Raw genomic sequence first — 16,944 nt, forward strand, 5'->3', positions numbered from 1 at the left:
ATATGATGGAATGATTTTGTTCTGCGACTGGAGCAAGAGATACAGAAAAGAAGGTAATGGCATTCCTGTGTACATAGACCATCCTTGCTCATAACTCTTTCATCATGGTCATGAGGGTTTGTTATGGCAACTCTTTGCTCTCCTGTCTTATGGTAGGATGAGTAAGGAAGTAATAGCGAAATAACGAAGCTTGGCTTATGATTATTGTAATACCGTACACAGGGCAGACAGGGCAAGAGAGCCATGGAGATCGGGCAAACTGTAAGTATTACATTTTTTAACTTATTACATTATTTGGTCAGCCATTGTGTGAAACGGTTTGCTTGAAGGAGAATAGAGGGAAATGATAGGTGAAGGGCCCTCCCAAGTGAGTGAGAGTCAAGATGTGACACTCACTGTGTCATGGTAACCTTCAAGCTCTGCAGCCTATGACCCTCCAATTTATAAATGCAACCTTCCTTATATGCTGATGAGGAGAAGCAGAACATTCTTACAGATGGAGCAGGGACCAGTATCAGCAAACAGTTATTGTGTGCACATCCCACCTTCTGGCAGGTGCAGAACAAAAGAAAACTTACTCAATTGAAAACATATAATGTCCGCAACACTGCTTTTGACTCCCATACAGTATATTTAATGCACAACAGGCAGCGTTTCGACCCTGCTGGGTCTTCTATTTTTTTCAATTCAGCAGGGACCAGTATAAACATCCAAAGCCAATTTGGGAAAAGGCTCTTCAGATATTCAGGTGCATCTAAAAAAATAGAATATTGTGGAAAAGTGTCTTGGCTCAAGTTATAAACAAAACATGTTATAAAATGGAAAAATCAATGGCTCTGTCATTGTTGGTAAAATGATCGAAGGGCTCGGAAAACCCCCCCTAGCATTTCAGGGTGCCCAAAATTTCTAGCGACACCCCTGACCTCGGTATTTTAAAAATCCTGGCTACGGCCTTGCTTGAATTCTGTGACATAAGACTAACATAATTGTTAATCATGACATGAAAGATCAGTGTTTATGTATTGTCATTATCATGCGTTACTGTATCATGTATTAGAGTAACAATGACATTGATCTGGCTACTGGCTACAAGCTGACTGCCGACTTTGCTTTGGACATGGAAATGAAATATTCCATGATGTTTATGATGATACATGTTACAAATGCTGATAAAGGGATATTATCAATGCATCTAAAAAATTACAAAAAACCTTTATGAAGAAGACTATGTAAACTTTTACTCTACACATTAATAAGATTTGGCTAAATGTTTTCATACTTGTTAAAGTGAGTATATCTTATATATATATATATATATATATATATATATATATATATATATATTGCTATATATCATTTACTAAATTACATCAATAGCAATATCAATATAAATCATGTACCCAAACAAATTGATCCTTGGAGAAAACACTGTGGTTGTGTGAAAGGTGTGAAAGCACCCTTTAATTAGGTGGTCCTTATTTGTTTTTCTAAACAAAGTTCGGGAGGTGCCCTTAGGGATGATTGACAGCAATTAACTCACCGTCTCCCCTGTTGCCCAAACGTGCTGCGTCTACACTGTAGCAGTCTCCCCTGCTGCCCAAACGTGCTGCGTCTACACTGTACCAGTCTCCCCTGCTGCCCAAACGTGCTGCGTCTACACTGTACCAGTCTCCCCTGCTGCCCAAACGTGCTGTGTCTACACTGTACCAGTCTCCCCTGGTGGTTGCCCTAGTTGCCCTGCCACTGCTGTTCTTCTGCTTTATGAACTCACCCAGTGGGGGCAGTGCAAGCCCATGTAATATTTAATTAAAATGAGACGGGCATCTAGAAATTGTAGAAAACTACAACAAATAAATAGCTGATCTGTACAGTGCTGATAGCTGATAGTTTTTTGGTCTTGTGTTTTTAAGGTCTGCTTATAAAGGGTTTTTGCTTGAGACCAGCTTATGAAACAGTGTAGTATGATATATGTGCTTTTTATGCATGCCATGATTATATTTAATATGGCCTATCTGTTGCAAGTTAACCAGATTAAATGTAACAATCTTAGCCACCTTTTTATCATGTTTTAAAAGTTAAAAGTTTAATTAAAATCTAAAATGATACCAGTTTAAAATCAGACACAACCAAAAGCTTTTCTCATTCAAGAAAAATATCAGGTTGCTGTGCACTTGTGGATTTCTGAGAGAAGAACATACAGAGTGTTTCATGTTCAAGTGTAGACATGATTTTTTTAGCCAGTCAGTAACATGGACCAATGCTTCAGTTTAATTGCAGCCTACTGTTTGTTTTTTTGCTTGCACGTAAATAACTGTATCGTTGGCATAAAGGTAGACTATTAGAAAAATAGATTACGTTTTACATTACTGTTTTCCTCCTCCAAACCATTAACAAACTTGCAGACAGCTTGACAAGTTGCATCAAGTTGCCATGGTGACAAGTGCAGGGTGTGTTCGGAGTAGGCCTAAAAGCCTTATGAGTAGGCTACATAAACAAGTAAGTAACTAAGCTAAGTAGCCTAAGCCTATAGGCTGACATCACATTTAGGCTACAGAATGCACAGGCAAGACCAACACTTTTCGGACCAAGTATTTCCACATGTGGGAAACTCAACAAAAAAACAGAGGTGAGTGGTAATCAACATCATATATTTTATTCAAACAGTGTTCTAATGTTTATCAGAGTTTGGGAAAATACAAAGTATTTCAGCCTATTAAAATGAAATGAAAATATTACAACATAATTAAGAGATTACAGGTTATATATATATATATATATATATATATATATATATATATATATATATATATATATATATATATATATATATATATATATATATATATATATATATATATATATATATAAACATATACATATATATAACATATACATATATGAATGATTTGTCCTTGATCTTAAATGCATGTGGTACAGGTTGTAGGGTTGGTGACTCGAAGTAATCATAATCACCTTATGTACGCAGATGATTTGGCCATTTCTAGCCCATATAGTGCTGGTCTCAAACAGCTACTGAGTATATGCACACAGTATGGTATTGATTTTGATATAAAATGCAATATAATATACAGTATATGGACATGAAAGCGTAGCAATTTTACTGAGAAGGTTAAAGACAAGCCTTTCAGAGCTGGTATAGGTTAATGAATTTTGTTTTAAGGCTGCTGTGTAAGCAAGCAACGTAGGAATCTTATTGCTCATTTCTGTATCACAAAATGGCCTTTAGTTAACCTATCATTCTTCATGAGTTCCTGTTGTGACGTTTTCATTTAAGGCCAGCGAGGTAGCAGTGGTAGACGGATGTTTCTCAGGTGGACTGAATTCTTGCCACCATTTTTTGTACTGACGCCTCACCTGGAAAGGGGAAGACAGCATGCTGTAGTTACACACATGAATAAGTTCTTAGTTATTAATTAGTCACCTACTGACAATGCCAGGAGTTTAGCTTTTGAATGGCATGTAGACTGTTTCAATCAGCGATAACCATGGATCAGTGGGACCAGTGGGATTTTTTAATGGAGTATCTGAGCAGATGAAGCAGATGTTAACTGACCTCATCATTCAGGAGACAGTGAACAAGAAAGATGAAAGTGCCTTGTTGTGAAATGAGAATTATGAAGATAAATTCGAGGACTTTGCTCTTTGCTGTAAACATGCCAAGGATCCATGGGCAACCCAGGATGACAAACTGGGCCATGATTTTGAACAGTAGGACTCTGCAGTGGAGGGAAACATGCCTTTGTTAAGGTTCATCTGAAATACCTCAACAGATTTGACACAAGGTGTTGTGGATATTAAGACATTACATTACATTACATTTGGCTGACGCTTTTTAGCCAAAGCGACTAACAACATAGTAAACAGTTTAAGTTTTAGAGCAGTTCTCAACAATTTTAGGACAATTTAAAAACATTAGAGTACAGTAAGAATAAGTGCATCAGTGAGTGCTGTTTTTAACAGTTACTTGTCAGTTTGAGACGGCTGGTGAGTGCTAGGATCAGTAAGACTTGTTGTAAGTGTTGCTATGAGAGGAGATGTTCTCTAAAGAGCTGGGTCTTCAGGAGTTTTCTGAAAATGGAGAAGGATGTCTCTGCCCTTGTAGGAGCTGGCAGTGTGTTCCACCAACGAGGAACAACAGATGAGAAAAGTTTGGATTGGCTTGAGCGTACCGGTGGTAGGTGGTCGTCTGAGGAGCGCAGCGGTCTGGAGGTAGCGTATGTCTGTATGAGGGCATTCAAGTAGGTGGGAGCAGAACCGGAGACTACTTTGTAGGCAAGCGTTAGAGCCTTGAATTTGATGCGGGCCGCCATAGGTAGCCAGTGTAGCTGGATGAGCAGCGGGGTAACGTGCCCTTTTGGGTTGGTTGTAGACCAGGGGCGCCGCGCGTTCTGGATCATCTGAAGTGGTTTCACTGGGCGCAGGCTGGGAGACCTGTCAGGAGGGGCATTGCAGTAGTCGAGTCGTGAGATGACTATTGCCTGAACCAAAAGTTGGGTAGCATCTTGAGTCAAGTAAGTCCTGATTATCCATTATGTTGTAGAGTCTAAACGGCATGACCCGGGCGACTGAGGCAACATGATCTGAGAAGTTTAGTTGGTTGTCGAGAACAACTCCTAGATTTTGCAGTCCTGGTAGGTGAAACAGACAGGGAGTCAAATTTTATGTTGATGTCGTGATGTATGGTAGGTTTAGCTGGGAGGACCAGTAGTTCAGTCTTTGAGAGGTTCAGCTGGAGGTGGTGTGCCTTCATCCATGTAGCTATGTCTGAGAGGCAATCCGAGATCCGTGCTGAAACCAAGGGGTCATCAGGTGGAAAGGACAGATAGAGCTGTGTGTCGTCTGCATAGCAGTGGTATGAGAAGCCATGCGAACGGATAATCTGTCCCAAGGAGGTGGTGTAGATAGCAAAGAGAAGGGGGCCCAGCACTGAGCCCTGGGCCCTGTGGTGAGATGGTGAGGTGCAGATAGCTGACCAAGCCATGATACGTTAAACGAGCGTCCTGTGAGGTAGGATTCAAACCAGGAGAGAGCAGAACCGGACAGAGTGATAAGAGAAGCCTATACATTTAATGAAAAAATGTATGGGAGTACTATGAGTAGTGGTTGTGTTTGAGTATAGTCCCAGCTCTAGATGCGTGTGTGTGTGTGTGGGGGGGCTGTGTTTGTGTGTGTGTCAGTGGGTACTGTGTGTATTGTATGCTATACACATATTTTATCTTACCTGGTGTATTTCACCTTAGACACATCACTGCGTGCCTCTTTTAGAGTGGACTGCAGAGTGACTATGATGGCGATAAAGAGTATGATGTTGCCCTGTTGGAAGAGACAAGCAGTCAGTGGCTTGCGTTGCATCAAGTCTCCTTGTGTATTTACATCTCTTATCACTCTGTCATGTTATTACTTCAATGGGTAACACTTTACTTGACAGTATCGACATAAGAGTGACATGACACTGTCGTGAACACATGACACTGTCATGACACATGAAACCTAACCCTAATCCTAACCTCTAACCTCTAATCCTAACACTAACCCTAATCCTAACCTTAACTTGTTATGACAAAAACCGAATGTCACTTAAAGGAATTATCCGGAGTAAAATGCAGTAAAATAGATCAATTTACGGATGATTGGGAGTACACACGTTGAGTTGACATCAAAATCATGTCATTCGGATGTGTTTTGAGAAAGTTCGATTTTACCGTTTTTAGTCAAAACTCGTTAGCGTGGAAGTGAGAAGGGCATATTATTTCACCGCTACAAAACGCTATTTTTATACCTCTTCCACAGTTCCAAACAACATTACACTTACGTGGTAGTGAGTAGAGGGTCCCTAAAGCCAAACCGAAGTATCCTGAGGTCTTTATGTGGTCGTCATCAAGCCAGTACCTTTCAATCAAGCCATTTCATCAAGCCAGTACCTTTCCGGAAATGTTGCCATCTTTGCTGCCATCTTTAGGGGAAAGTCCGTAGGAGTCGATTGCCAAGTATGGGAGTAACACGCTCTGGAAATTCACAATTCAAAAATTGTGAATTGTGTGGAAATTCACAATTAAAAAAAAAAAAAAAAGTATTTCCAGTATTTCTTTTGAAATTAAGTTGTATGGACTGGACTATGTTTTTTTTTTTTTTTTAAACGGCGACGAAATTGTGAATTTCGGCAATCAACTCCTATGGACTTTCCCCTAAAGATGGCAGCAAAGATGGCAACATTTCCGGAAAGGTACTGGCTTGATTAAATTCATTCTGGACTCTCTATCCGACCACATAAAGACCTCGGGATACTTCGGTTTGGCTTTAGGGACCCTCTACTCACTACCACGTAAGTGTAATGTTGTTTGGAACTGTAGAAGAGGAACTGTACAAAATAGCGTTTTGTAGCGGTAAATAATATGCCCTTCTCCGTCCACGCTAACGAAGTTTTGACTAAAACGTAAAATCGAACTTTCTCAAAACACATCCGAATGACATGATTTTGATGTCAACTCAACGTATGTACTCCCAATCATCCGTAAATTGATCTAAAGTGCATTTTACTCCGGATAATTCCTTTAATAACAGAAGCGTTATGTCATAAACGTTATGACTTGTTCATGACACGTTCATGACACGTTCATGACAGTGTTATGTCACTCTTATGTCGACACTGTCAAGTAAAGTGTAACCCCTCAAGGTTCAATGTTATTACTTCATACACACCGCAAGAATGAGGCAAACAGGACCAAGGAAACTCCAGATAACCCCATAGTCGGTCTTCAGCCAGCATCTATGGAGAACAAGACCAATAGTTATTCATTCTAAATATTTAATTTAATTTCACCTCTACAAACTATTTCCAGTTGTTTTTGCCATTTCATTACTCACTGCTGACTTCCATATCCATCAGGCATCACCCCAGCAGACACGGCCACAATGACCAGTGGAACTCCGTAGCCAATCAGGAGCTTGTAACCCCAGTGTGGCCCTGCGCGGTCGTTGGGTTTGACCTGTCTGAGCTTCCTGATGGAGGAGAAGAGCAGCAGAGCCTCGATGGACATCCACACAAAGCAACACAGGTAGAGGAAGTGCAGCACACCTGAGAGGACCTTACACAGCACCTGCGGACACACAGAGACGGTGACTGGCGGCCCAGGAATCTATGTTTTGGACATCGACAAACATTCCCATAAAAAAGGGAAGAATCCAGGGGAAGAATAGGACTACAAAAGCAAGACAGTCAAGGTTTCTAAAATTATTTTGATTATAGGTAATCTGGATAACAGTGGGTCTTGATAGTGTGACTAGCACATATTATTGTAAACAATAACCACCTGGTGAGGTTTAATGAGGTGCAAGTAGTTCTGGGTGAGTAGGAACAGGAGATGAGCTAGCAGTAGGCAGATGCAGAGGTTCAGACGAGCGGCGTTGGTCACTCTGGGGTTAAACCGGCAGATGGCAAAGGTCACCACAGCCACGGTCAGGAACACCAACCCAATCGACACCAAGATGGTATGCAGCAACTCCAAGGTTGGATCGCTCTGAAAATTACATACCCGTAATAATGGTTGGTGGCGCAATTAAAACAGTTACTTTAGCATGTACTTATTTACATGTGAAGTTGTATACCAGTGAAATACATGAAGTTGAATGTTTCATGACTGAGACACCAGTAATATTTGTGTTGCATAAGAACCTTGGAAATCTCTGTCTGCATGATGAGAGCAAAGGTAGACAGGTGGACACAGGTGCACACAGTGTGTCTGGTGTTGGTTTGGCTGACGTGACATCCATCCTCTATCCAAGAACTGATGTTCCAGTACACACAAGAGACCTCCCCAATTAGATCTGAGGGCTAGAAGAGATGAGAGATGTGCTCATTTCACTAGAAAGAAATACAAGTGTAATTGCACAGAATTTCTGGAATTGTAATTGCATCTTGAGCGAAGCAAAGGAGTTAACGTTTCAGACATTCTACGAGTTATTCTTTCTTTTAAGATGTTTTATATGAAACAAACCCTCGCTTTGACGTGTTGGAAAGTGATGTTGACTGGACTAGACAGTGTCTTGTTCTGGGTGTTCGGTAAAATGACCGACACCACTTTTGACAACATGGTCTTAGTTGTGTCATTTTCTGTTTTGAAGAGACTGGCATGAAGGACATCCTGCATATTCTTGTAGGACATCAATACCACAGATGCTGAACCTAGAAGACGTAAGGTAAGGAAAATGTGTGCCAGTTTTGTAAGAGACAAAGCAAAGCATGAGTGTACAGGGATAAGTACCATGTGGAGGTGGAGAGGCTGTGGCTAAACACACAGAGACCCCACAGTATGGAGGAGCCTGGAATCTCAGGCTTTCATTTTATAAATGTGTTTGCTCTTAATGTGATGGCTGTAAGAGAAATACTTGAGAGAACAGGTCTGGACATAACTGCCAGTTACTTCAACTGGACCTGTGATTGACAGGAGCGTACCATTGTTATTCTGGGCGATTCCCAGGAGGTCAATGTCCAGAAGGACGTCAGAAGACATCAGCTGAGTGTGTGCAGTTAGAGAGGCATTTGTTCCAACACTCACAATCTGTAACTCTGTAACCAAACAAAAGTCAGTCGCACAGTCCCGTATTGCCTATCAGTGTCTGAAGGGAGTGAGACATCGGGTCCGTCACTGGCATACCTGTGTTATTTGTTGTAATTGTTTTGTTGGTGAGACCCGGTTGCATCAGTCTAGATGCCAGCCACTCAGCAGATTGAACCACAGCTCCTCCAAATGATGTCAGATTCGGTTGGTTAATGTCCAGTAAATAATCCAGTGCTTTGGTCAATACCTGTGAGTAACAGAACAACAAAAAGGAAAATCCCACACTATGAAAACATGCTATGAAACAGCACCATGACAATGTTAAGTAACTGTGAAACAAGCAGGGATAGGCTGACACAGCCCTGACCGTGAGACTCACCCTCTCAGGTAGCACTAATGTGTTCTTTTTCAGTTCACCCAGAAAACGGAGCTTACACTTCACATCCTACAACACCAGTTACAACAAAAGCTGTGAAATGATTACAATATACAGCATATCCTAGTTTACCATTTAAACAGGTATATTCACTACAACACTACTGTCTATCAGAAATTACACAAATTAATATTCTTGGTATCAGTAGTATTGTAGGATTGCAACAAACAGAGTGGGAAGTGGGGTCGGGACTTGGGCCAAACATGAGGGCGCTCCCGTAATAGAGGCTGGGCGAGACTCACAGGTCTGTCCAAATCCAGATGAACCGGCTTGAGGTGGTCCACAGAAATGTGTTCTGCCTTACCACCCATGTCTACCGCAAAATGCTTTTCTCCCATCTCTAAATCGCGGAACGGGCCGTCGTACGGATGAAAACATATTCTGCTGACTGCAGACGTGAAGGAGTGTAGGATTGCGGGAGGCCGTGGCGCGAAGTTGCTGTAAGTGGGACAGCCTCTGGCCATCGAGTGGTCCTATCCACCACGGTGAAGGGGTAAGTGAAACCGAGGGAAGGGGGCCCACCAGGTCCACGTTGACATGGTCGAATCTCCGCTCCGGCACAGGGAAATGCGCCAGGGGTGCTTTGGTGTGGAGATGAATTTTGGAGCGCTGACACTCCACACAAAAGTCTGCCCAGTGCCGCACATCTTTCTTTAGCCCATGCCAGACAAACTTGGCTGCCACCAACCTTTGAGATGGTTTTCTACCCGGGTGAGAGAGACAGTGCACAGCCTCAAAAACCCGTTGTTTCCATGCAGTGGGAACGATGGGTCGTGGCGGTCCGGTGGAGACATCGCAAAGCAGCATGGCGCCACCATCACCAAAAGCAATCTCCATTAACTGCAGTCCAGTGGCAGCAGTCCTGAGTGACTGTACCTCCGGGTCGGTGGACTTATCGGCTGCCATGTGGGTGTAGTCAAGCCCCAGGTGGGCGGCCCCCACGATGGCGCAAGACAGGCAGTCTGCGACGAGGTTGGTTTTACCTGCGACATGTTGTATGTCCGTGGTAAACTCTGAGATGTAAGAGAGATGTCACTGTTGGCGGGCAGACCATGGTTCAGACACCTTAGCCATGGTAAACGTTAGGGGCTTGTGATCGACGAAAGCTGTAAACTGTCGGCCCTCCAGCAGCGAACGGAAGTGTCGAATGGCAAGATAAAGTGCAACTCCCGGTCAAAGGTGCTGTACTTATGCTCACTGGGGCATAGCTGGTGGCTAATGAAAGCGAGCGGTTGCCAGGCACCATCCACCCACTGCTCGTGCACAGCGCCAAGCGCAAAGCATCTGTGGCAATTGGCGCATCAGGTGATGGGTGTGCCAGCATCGTTGCGTTGGCCAAAGCAGACTTAGTGTCTGTGAATGCTGTGTCTCTCTCCGAGGACCAATCCACCAGGTGTTTGGCCACTTTTCCCACAAGTCCCCATGCAGGGGGCACATGAGAGCAGCAGCTGTGGGAATGAAGCGGTGGTAGAAGTTCACCATTCCCAGGAACTCCTGCAGAGACCTTACTGTGACCGGCCGAGGGAAATTCAAGACCGCATCAACCTTAGACGGGAGTGGCACGGCCCGTCCTTGGTGACTCGATGTCCCAGGAAGTCTATGGTGGTCAATCCAAACCAGTGGCGGCCGGTGGTTAAAAAAATAACGGAGGAAGGAATGTCCGCTTGATTGGTGTTAGTGGCAAATGTGAGGGATGGTGTTGTGAGTGATGGTGTTGGTGGCATATCTGAACAATAGAGTTATTAATAAATGTAAATATAAATAAATGTAAATTTAGGTCTGAGAAGTCAGGGAAAATATGTAGGTCTAGTTATGAAATACTGTTTTCCAGCTGTGCAAAATTATGGGACGTCTGGAGGTTTTGCTCAATGTAATACATTTGCAGAAAAGTCTATAATATTAAAAATAGACACTTGTTTTATAAAACCATGTAACTATTTACCTTTAAATTTAGACCTTAAATGTGGTTATTTGTAACATGCTATTGTTTTTAAAGCCAAATCGCTATAATTTAAAGACAGGTTGTAATAGCTAAGTGGGAATTCAGTAGCCTACACTAGCCTTATCATCTTTTTTTGGAATATGAATTTTTGGAACTGGTCTTCCTGCTTTGGTCCTAACCTTAGCACTGTATTTGAATGTATAAAAGATGGACATTGTCCTCTGATTCCATTGTAATGTTTATTTTACGAGCAAAAAACAAGCTTTCCGTTCAACACAAGATAAGATTCTTAGCTAAATGCCTAATAACGTTCTTGCACCGTTGCCGCTAAAAACAGCACCCTCTATCGCAATTGAAAATTACTGTACGGAGGAGCTTCCTCCCTTGGCCATTGAAAACGACGTGATTCACGAGCCGCTGGGGTCGGAGGCGTTTATAATGGACTTTAATGAGGGGCTTGAGGAGGAAGCTCCTCCATACAGTAATTTTCAATTGCGATAGGGGGTGCTGTTAGCATTTTGACCTAGGGGAACGATTTTGTTCATTCAAAGTGTTAAAAATAGTGATATTAATAGTAATTTATCAGATTAGTAATTCACTTTATATATTCTTTATTTTTCTCTGAAATTTTAGGGAGGGTGTTCCTCCCTTTCCTCAATGAAGGAGCCTCCTCAGATCCAAACTGGCACTTAGCTGGATTGATGATCAGTCCATGCAGGCTAAGACGCTCAAAAAGGATCCGCAGGTTGGATAGGTGTTTGGCTTTGGAGGCACTGGCCACTAGTATGTCGTCCAGGTACACAAACAGGAAAGGCAGGTCACGTAGCGCAGCGTCGATGAGGCGCTGGAGCTGTCACAGTAAATTTGACAGAACCATTGGGTGGCGTTTTTAAGGCCGAATGGCATCCTCAGGAACTCGAACAGGCCAAAAAGGGTGATCACCGCCATTTTGGGAACATCCTGCGGGTGGACGGGAACTTGCTGGTACAGACAGGGTCTACCTTAGAAAAGATAACCTTACCTGCCAGGTGTGCTGAAAAATCCTGGATGTGAGGCACTGGATAGCGATCTGGTGTTGTAGTGTCGTTGAGACGGCGGTAATCGCCGCAGGGTCGTCACCCACCGGCGGGCTTGGGAACCATGTGGAGGGTGAAGCCCATGGGCTGCTGAAGCGGCGGATGATGCCGAGGCGTTCCATGGCTTCGAATTCAGCCCTGGCGATGGCGAGCTTTGCTGGGTCCAGTCGCCTCACCCGGGCGTAGACAAGCGGGCCAGTGGTGGCGATGTGATGCTCTACTCCATGCTTGGCGGCAGATGACGCCCGGAGGGAGTCCTGGATGAACAGCAGCTTGCCAGTGCGGCTGACGCTCAAGGCCACTACTGAGTGCCGGCCCTGGCGTTTCCCATCCCCCTGAAGCTGCAAGGCGAACGGCACTGCTTTGCTCTGGATCCAAATTTAGCGTGGTAAAAACACAGGCCGTTGTCAGAGCGTTCCCGGTGCAAAACCGTCATCACTGCAGATCACCAGGGAGTGGGGTGGTGGCAGCGTGATAAGTGTGGGCCGGTGCGGTTGCGGCGGCGTAGGCAGGATAGAGCGCAGCAGCAGTCATGCCACCATGTTGACCAGCCAGGAAAAACTGTCAGCCTCCTCAGCCAGCGCATGGCATTCAGTGATGGTGGTGTTGGACAACGCAACCCGAACCTGAGAAGGGAGTTGTCGCAAGAAAAGCTGGACGAAGTGGAAATCAGGCGTGTGCTCCCCAAGCAGACCCAACATCCTGTCCATAAGCTCAAAGGGTTTGCTGTCATCCAAGCCTTGCAGGGAAAACAGCCGGCTAGCTCTCAGCATCAGAAAGTTCAAATGTCTTTAACAGGTGAACCTTGAGTGCTGCATACTTATCCACTGCGGGGGGGTTTTCAGGAGACTAACCATAGTAGTATTTGGTTGCGTCAGCGGTGATGTCCCACAGAGCAAACTGCACCTCGGTCTGAGCGAACCAAGCTGAAGCCGATGACTCCCAGAAAGGAAGTTTTATAGTAACAGCGTTTGTCGTCTTAGTCGTTCGGTATGTCTCTGGAATGCGTCCAGTAGATCACGTCGGGGTCCCCAATGTAGGATTGCAATAAACGGAGTGGAGAAAGAGTCTCACGTTGACAACGCAGCAGCGTGTCGCTTATTCAATCATACTAAAATGATATGAAACAAACATGGCGCTGCCGGTGATGACAACAAACCAGCAGCGTATCCTGAAAGAGACAGCGTCCCTAAAGCAGAACGAGATAAAGCAGTAAGCACAGAACGAGTTAACACAGTACAGTGAATTATGTCATATTATATAGTGTATATAGTGTCCACTACAGTATAGCCTAATTAGTTTACTGAATATAAAACATGTAATTCTCTGACTTGCGTAGCTGATTTCTTGTCATTGATTGAGCAACATGCTTACAATGGTCATGGTCAATGACCAACAAATTGTGTAATATCAGGAACTACAGTAGGTTTTGTTTATCAGTGGGTGCAGCTTGTCAGGAGAATTCTGTAGGCTATATCCTTTATGTACAAATGTACACAGACTGCTACTTAAAATAAATCTAGAAGAGGATACAATAGAATACCAAATTAGAACATCTGAATTGGTGTTGAGGGCATGTACTACTTGGCGTAATTACATGAAGGTTGTAAACTAGAAACACAATATGTGTACCAACAGCAGTGGTCATTAGTCATTTCAGCAGTCATTATCAGAATATTCTGCAAAATTCTGAAAATTTGAATAACCAAAATGTTATGGCGATAGAAATGTGGTTCCAGCTTACCTTGCATTCTACCATGGTAGTAATTAACTCTAAAAACAGAGATATTTGATTTCAGTCACTGCCTGATACTCAAGTCATGTTTCAGAACTGATTTAGAAAACATTTTATCGCAACTTACCCGAACAGACAGCCCCAGCGTCTCGGTGATGTCCACAGTTATGGGTTCCCAGACGTTGATGACCACAGCTCATCAGAGTCGACTCATTTCCAGTGCATAACATGTCATCCAGCCAGATCTGCCCTGATCCCTCTCCAAAATGAGCATCCTTTGGTGCTTCAATGGCCTCCCCACAGCCCAGCTCTTTACAGACCACTTTAGCGTCTGTCATGTCCCAGAAGTCATGACACACGGTTCCCCATTCTCCGTTGTGGAAAACCTCCACTCTGCCAGCGCATCGATTAGGCCCATTCACCAGCCTGACGGCTATACGACAGAATCACGTGAACACCATTCAACACACACAACACTGGTACTTAAAATGGCCTCAGAAGAGTCATGACGAACAGATAGAAAGGCAACAGAGAGAGTAGCCATGAGGGTGCACACGTACACATACACAGTCTGCAAAGAGTACTACTGAATGTGGAAATTAGCCAAATACCAAATGAAGATGTGCATACTGAAAAGGGATGAGGCAGAGAGACATGTTATACAGGAAGAGCATACCAACACTGTATATTAATTAAAGGAAGCAGCAAGTGCACAAAACTGCCCCATTTATGGACCTACAACGTACGCCAACAATCATTTTTACAGTGCTACACTCAGGAAATGAAACATAACTGAATAATTTACTCTTTATTACTTCCGATTAAAGTTTATAGTCATGTAGATATATAGTATAAATTGATTGTACATCAAGACCAGGAATATGACCAGTAATTTCTTCAGAATTGAACAGCACTTTATGCAAGCATATTATAGACCCTTCTTGTTTACAGACATCTCATTATTGAACACTTTAACAAATGAGGAAGCGCAATGACAGTAGATCAGGGGCAGTGTGTCATCACCTACCTGAACAGACAACCTCAGCAGCACCTTCACCAAGTCCACAATCATAAATCCTCCCTCTCCGGACTGAGTTGACCACCTCAAGGGCATAGCCACAGCCCAGCTTCTGGCAAACCGCTTCAGCATCAGTCATATTCCAGTGATGATCACACACAGGGCCCCACTGTCCATCACGATAAACCTCCACTCGGCCAGCACAGCGGTCAGACCTCTTTATCAGCCTCACATCAACTGAATTAGAGGTGTCTGAATATGGGGAAGACAGAGGGCTCATATGTTAGAAGTGGCAACTGCTGCATTCACAATAGTTATATTACTTATTTTATCTTATCTTTATCTTTTATCTTTACAGAGCAACCAAAACAGGGAGTGTTCTTGATTGACATACGCTGAACTTAAGGCCAGATCCAGACCATAGTTTTTTTAGTGAAATAATAAGCAAGTTAGATTTTGGTTTGAAAAGTTAGAAGCCATCCATTTTCACTCACTTGAGCAGACAACGCCCGCGTTGGAGCGTTCACAGATAGATCCACGGTGGTTACCCCAAGGTCCGTGGCCGCAGTTCTTCACTGAGGACTCCTTTCCATCACAGTCAACATTGTCAAGCCAGATCGGCTGAGAGGATTTTCGATTATGTTTTTCGGTCCAACGGAGTCTCCCACATCCAAGCTCTTTGCAAACCACCTCAGCACTGTCGGTCTTCCAGGCTTTGCCACCACATATGGTACCCCACTGACCGTCATGAAGAACCTCAACTATTCCAGCACAACGATGCGTCCCATTTATGAGCCGAATGTTTGCCAAGGCTGGAGACACTGCTGGGGGTGCAAGAGATGGAGATTACATGGATGACATAAACTGAAGCTTTCCATTTCCATATTTCATTGTGTTCATATTTGTAGAAGGATTACTACATCTTTACCTAATAACACCGCGAAGGGTAGAGTACATCTTAGGTTCACTGGATTGGAAAAGTACAGCAAAATAAATAGTTATATCTCATCAACATTGAATAATGTAAATCATTGTAAATCTTCTTCACATGAATAACCAACACGAACGAAGATTTCAACACAATTTCTCAATTCATTTCCAGAAATGTCTTGGCACAAGGCCAACAAGAGAGGAGCAAACTTGTCACAACTCACTCAGGACAGAATATCTTCATCAATAACAGACCACACACATAGCAGCAACTACTAACCAATAATAAACCATTTCCTTCTCCATAAGTCCCAACATGTCCATTGATTGTGGATTATTTGACTTTTTTTTTTAAGTTTACTTTGGGGCAGCCGTGGCCCACTGGTTAGCACTCTGGACTTGTTACCCGAGGGTTGCCGGTTCGAGCCCCGACCAGTGGGCCGCGGCTGAAGTGCCCTTGAGCAAGGCACCTAACCCCTCACTGCTCCCCGGCGCCCGCCCGTTGAAGCAGGCAGCTCACTGCGCCGGGATTAGTGTGTGCTTCACCTCACTGTGTGCTGTTTGTGTTTCACTAATTCACCGATTGGGTTAAATGCAGAGACCAAATTTCCCTCACGGGATCAAAGAAGTATATATACTATATACTTATACTTAAAGTTATTTGAGAGGTTGTTCATAACAATTGGTCATAACAACTGGGGGAAATGGCCAGTATCCTTGCCTTATCAAGTCATCTGAGGTCATCAAGTTCTTGCAATGTCTGTCATTTCTTTTTCTCAAAAGTTCAACAGCTTCTCAAACAGTTTTCTCAAAAGTTCAACGGCATTGGAAATAGTCAGTTTGTTGTTCTGAGTACAGCTTATAGAAAATGAGTCCAGTTTGTATTTGTTTGCCATCATAAATATAGACCTGGTTATAACAGTGTAGTAACCCACCTGGAAGGTAGATATCATCCATGCTGAATCTTTCCTCGAACTAAGACTCAGCGTGAGACCTTTGTCTTGGATTTCCAGTGGTCAAGACAGCCTGTTTACTGTGTAACTTGTATTCTCACTAACTGGTCTTGGTACGACTGCTTAGCTCATGACAGCTCTCATGTGAGGCGGGGCGAATAAAAAGAGAGAGCATCCGAGAAGAAGAGGAAGCCAGTGTGTAGACAGTGTTTGTTGGTATTTAGCCAGTGTGTGCAGACAGCGTTTGTTGGTATTTAGCCAGTGAAATGAGAGGT

The 16,944-nt window shown here is 43.5% G+C and overlaps 1 protein-coding gene across 3 annotated transcripts; it reads right to left on the bottom strand.

Annotated features, from left to right (window-relative positions):
• Window positions 1-2,916: 2,916 nt before the first annotated feature.
• On the bottom strand, window positions 2,917-16,739 carry LOC125298074 (adhesion G protein-coupled receptor E3-like). 3 transcript variants are annotated; one of them, XM_048248729.1, is made up of 17 exons: window positions 16,652-16,739; window positions 15,715-15,753; window positions 15,281-15,607; window positions 14,796-15,038; window positions 13,896-14,201; window positions 13,778-13,806; window positions 8,959-9,024; window positions 8,676-8,826; window positions 8,474-8,587; window positions 8,016-8,203; window positions 7,694-7,852; window positions 7,332-7,538; window positions 6,886-7,118; window positions 6,721-6,787; window positions 5,243-5,334; window positions 3,575-3,737; window positions 2,917-3,375 (listed from the first exon to the last, which is right to left on the bottom strand). In XM_048248729.1, exons 1-17 carry the CDS (start codon window positions 16,671-16,673, stop codon window positions 3,256-3,258), a joined length of 2,526 nt encoding a protein of 841 aa, XP_048104686.1. In that variant the 5' UTR covers window positions 16,674-16,739; the 3' UTR covers window positions 2,917-3,255. The 3 variants fall into 3 exon arrangements, with proteins under 3 accessions (XP_048104686.1, XP_048104685.1, XP_048104687.1); XM_048248728.1 differs by having other exon boundaries at window positions 15,281-15,610; XM_048248730.1 differs by lacking the exon at window positions 3,575-3,737 and having other exon boundaries at window positions 3,338-3,375; window positions 15,281-15,610.
• Between the last annotated feature and the right edge of the window lie 205 nt (window positions 16,740-16,944).

Source organism: Alosa alosa, chromosome 7, assembly GCF_017589495.1.
Source record: "Alosa alosa isolate M-15738 ecotype Scorff River chromosome 7, AALO_Geno_1.1, whole genome shotgun sequence".
Lineage (NCBI taxonomy): Eukaryota > Metazoa > Chordata > Actinopteri > Clupeiformes > Clupeidae > Alosa > Alosa alosa.

Bases quoted from the DNA above. Each gene is read 5' to 3' on its own strand.
- LOC125298074 (XM_048248728.1), bottom strand. From the start codon at position 16,673: ATGGATGATATCTACCTTCCAG. The intron at 6,788-6,885 runs GTGAGTAATGAA...TGTTCTCCATAG, and splicing joins GATGGATATGGAAGTCAGCA to ATGCTGGCTGAAGACCGACT. The intron at 3,376-3,574 runs GTCAGTTAACAT...TCCCCTTTCCAG, and splicing joins ACTGTCTCCTGAATGATGAG to GTGAGGCGTCAGTACAAAAA.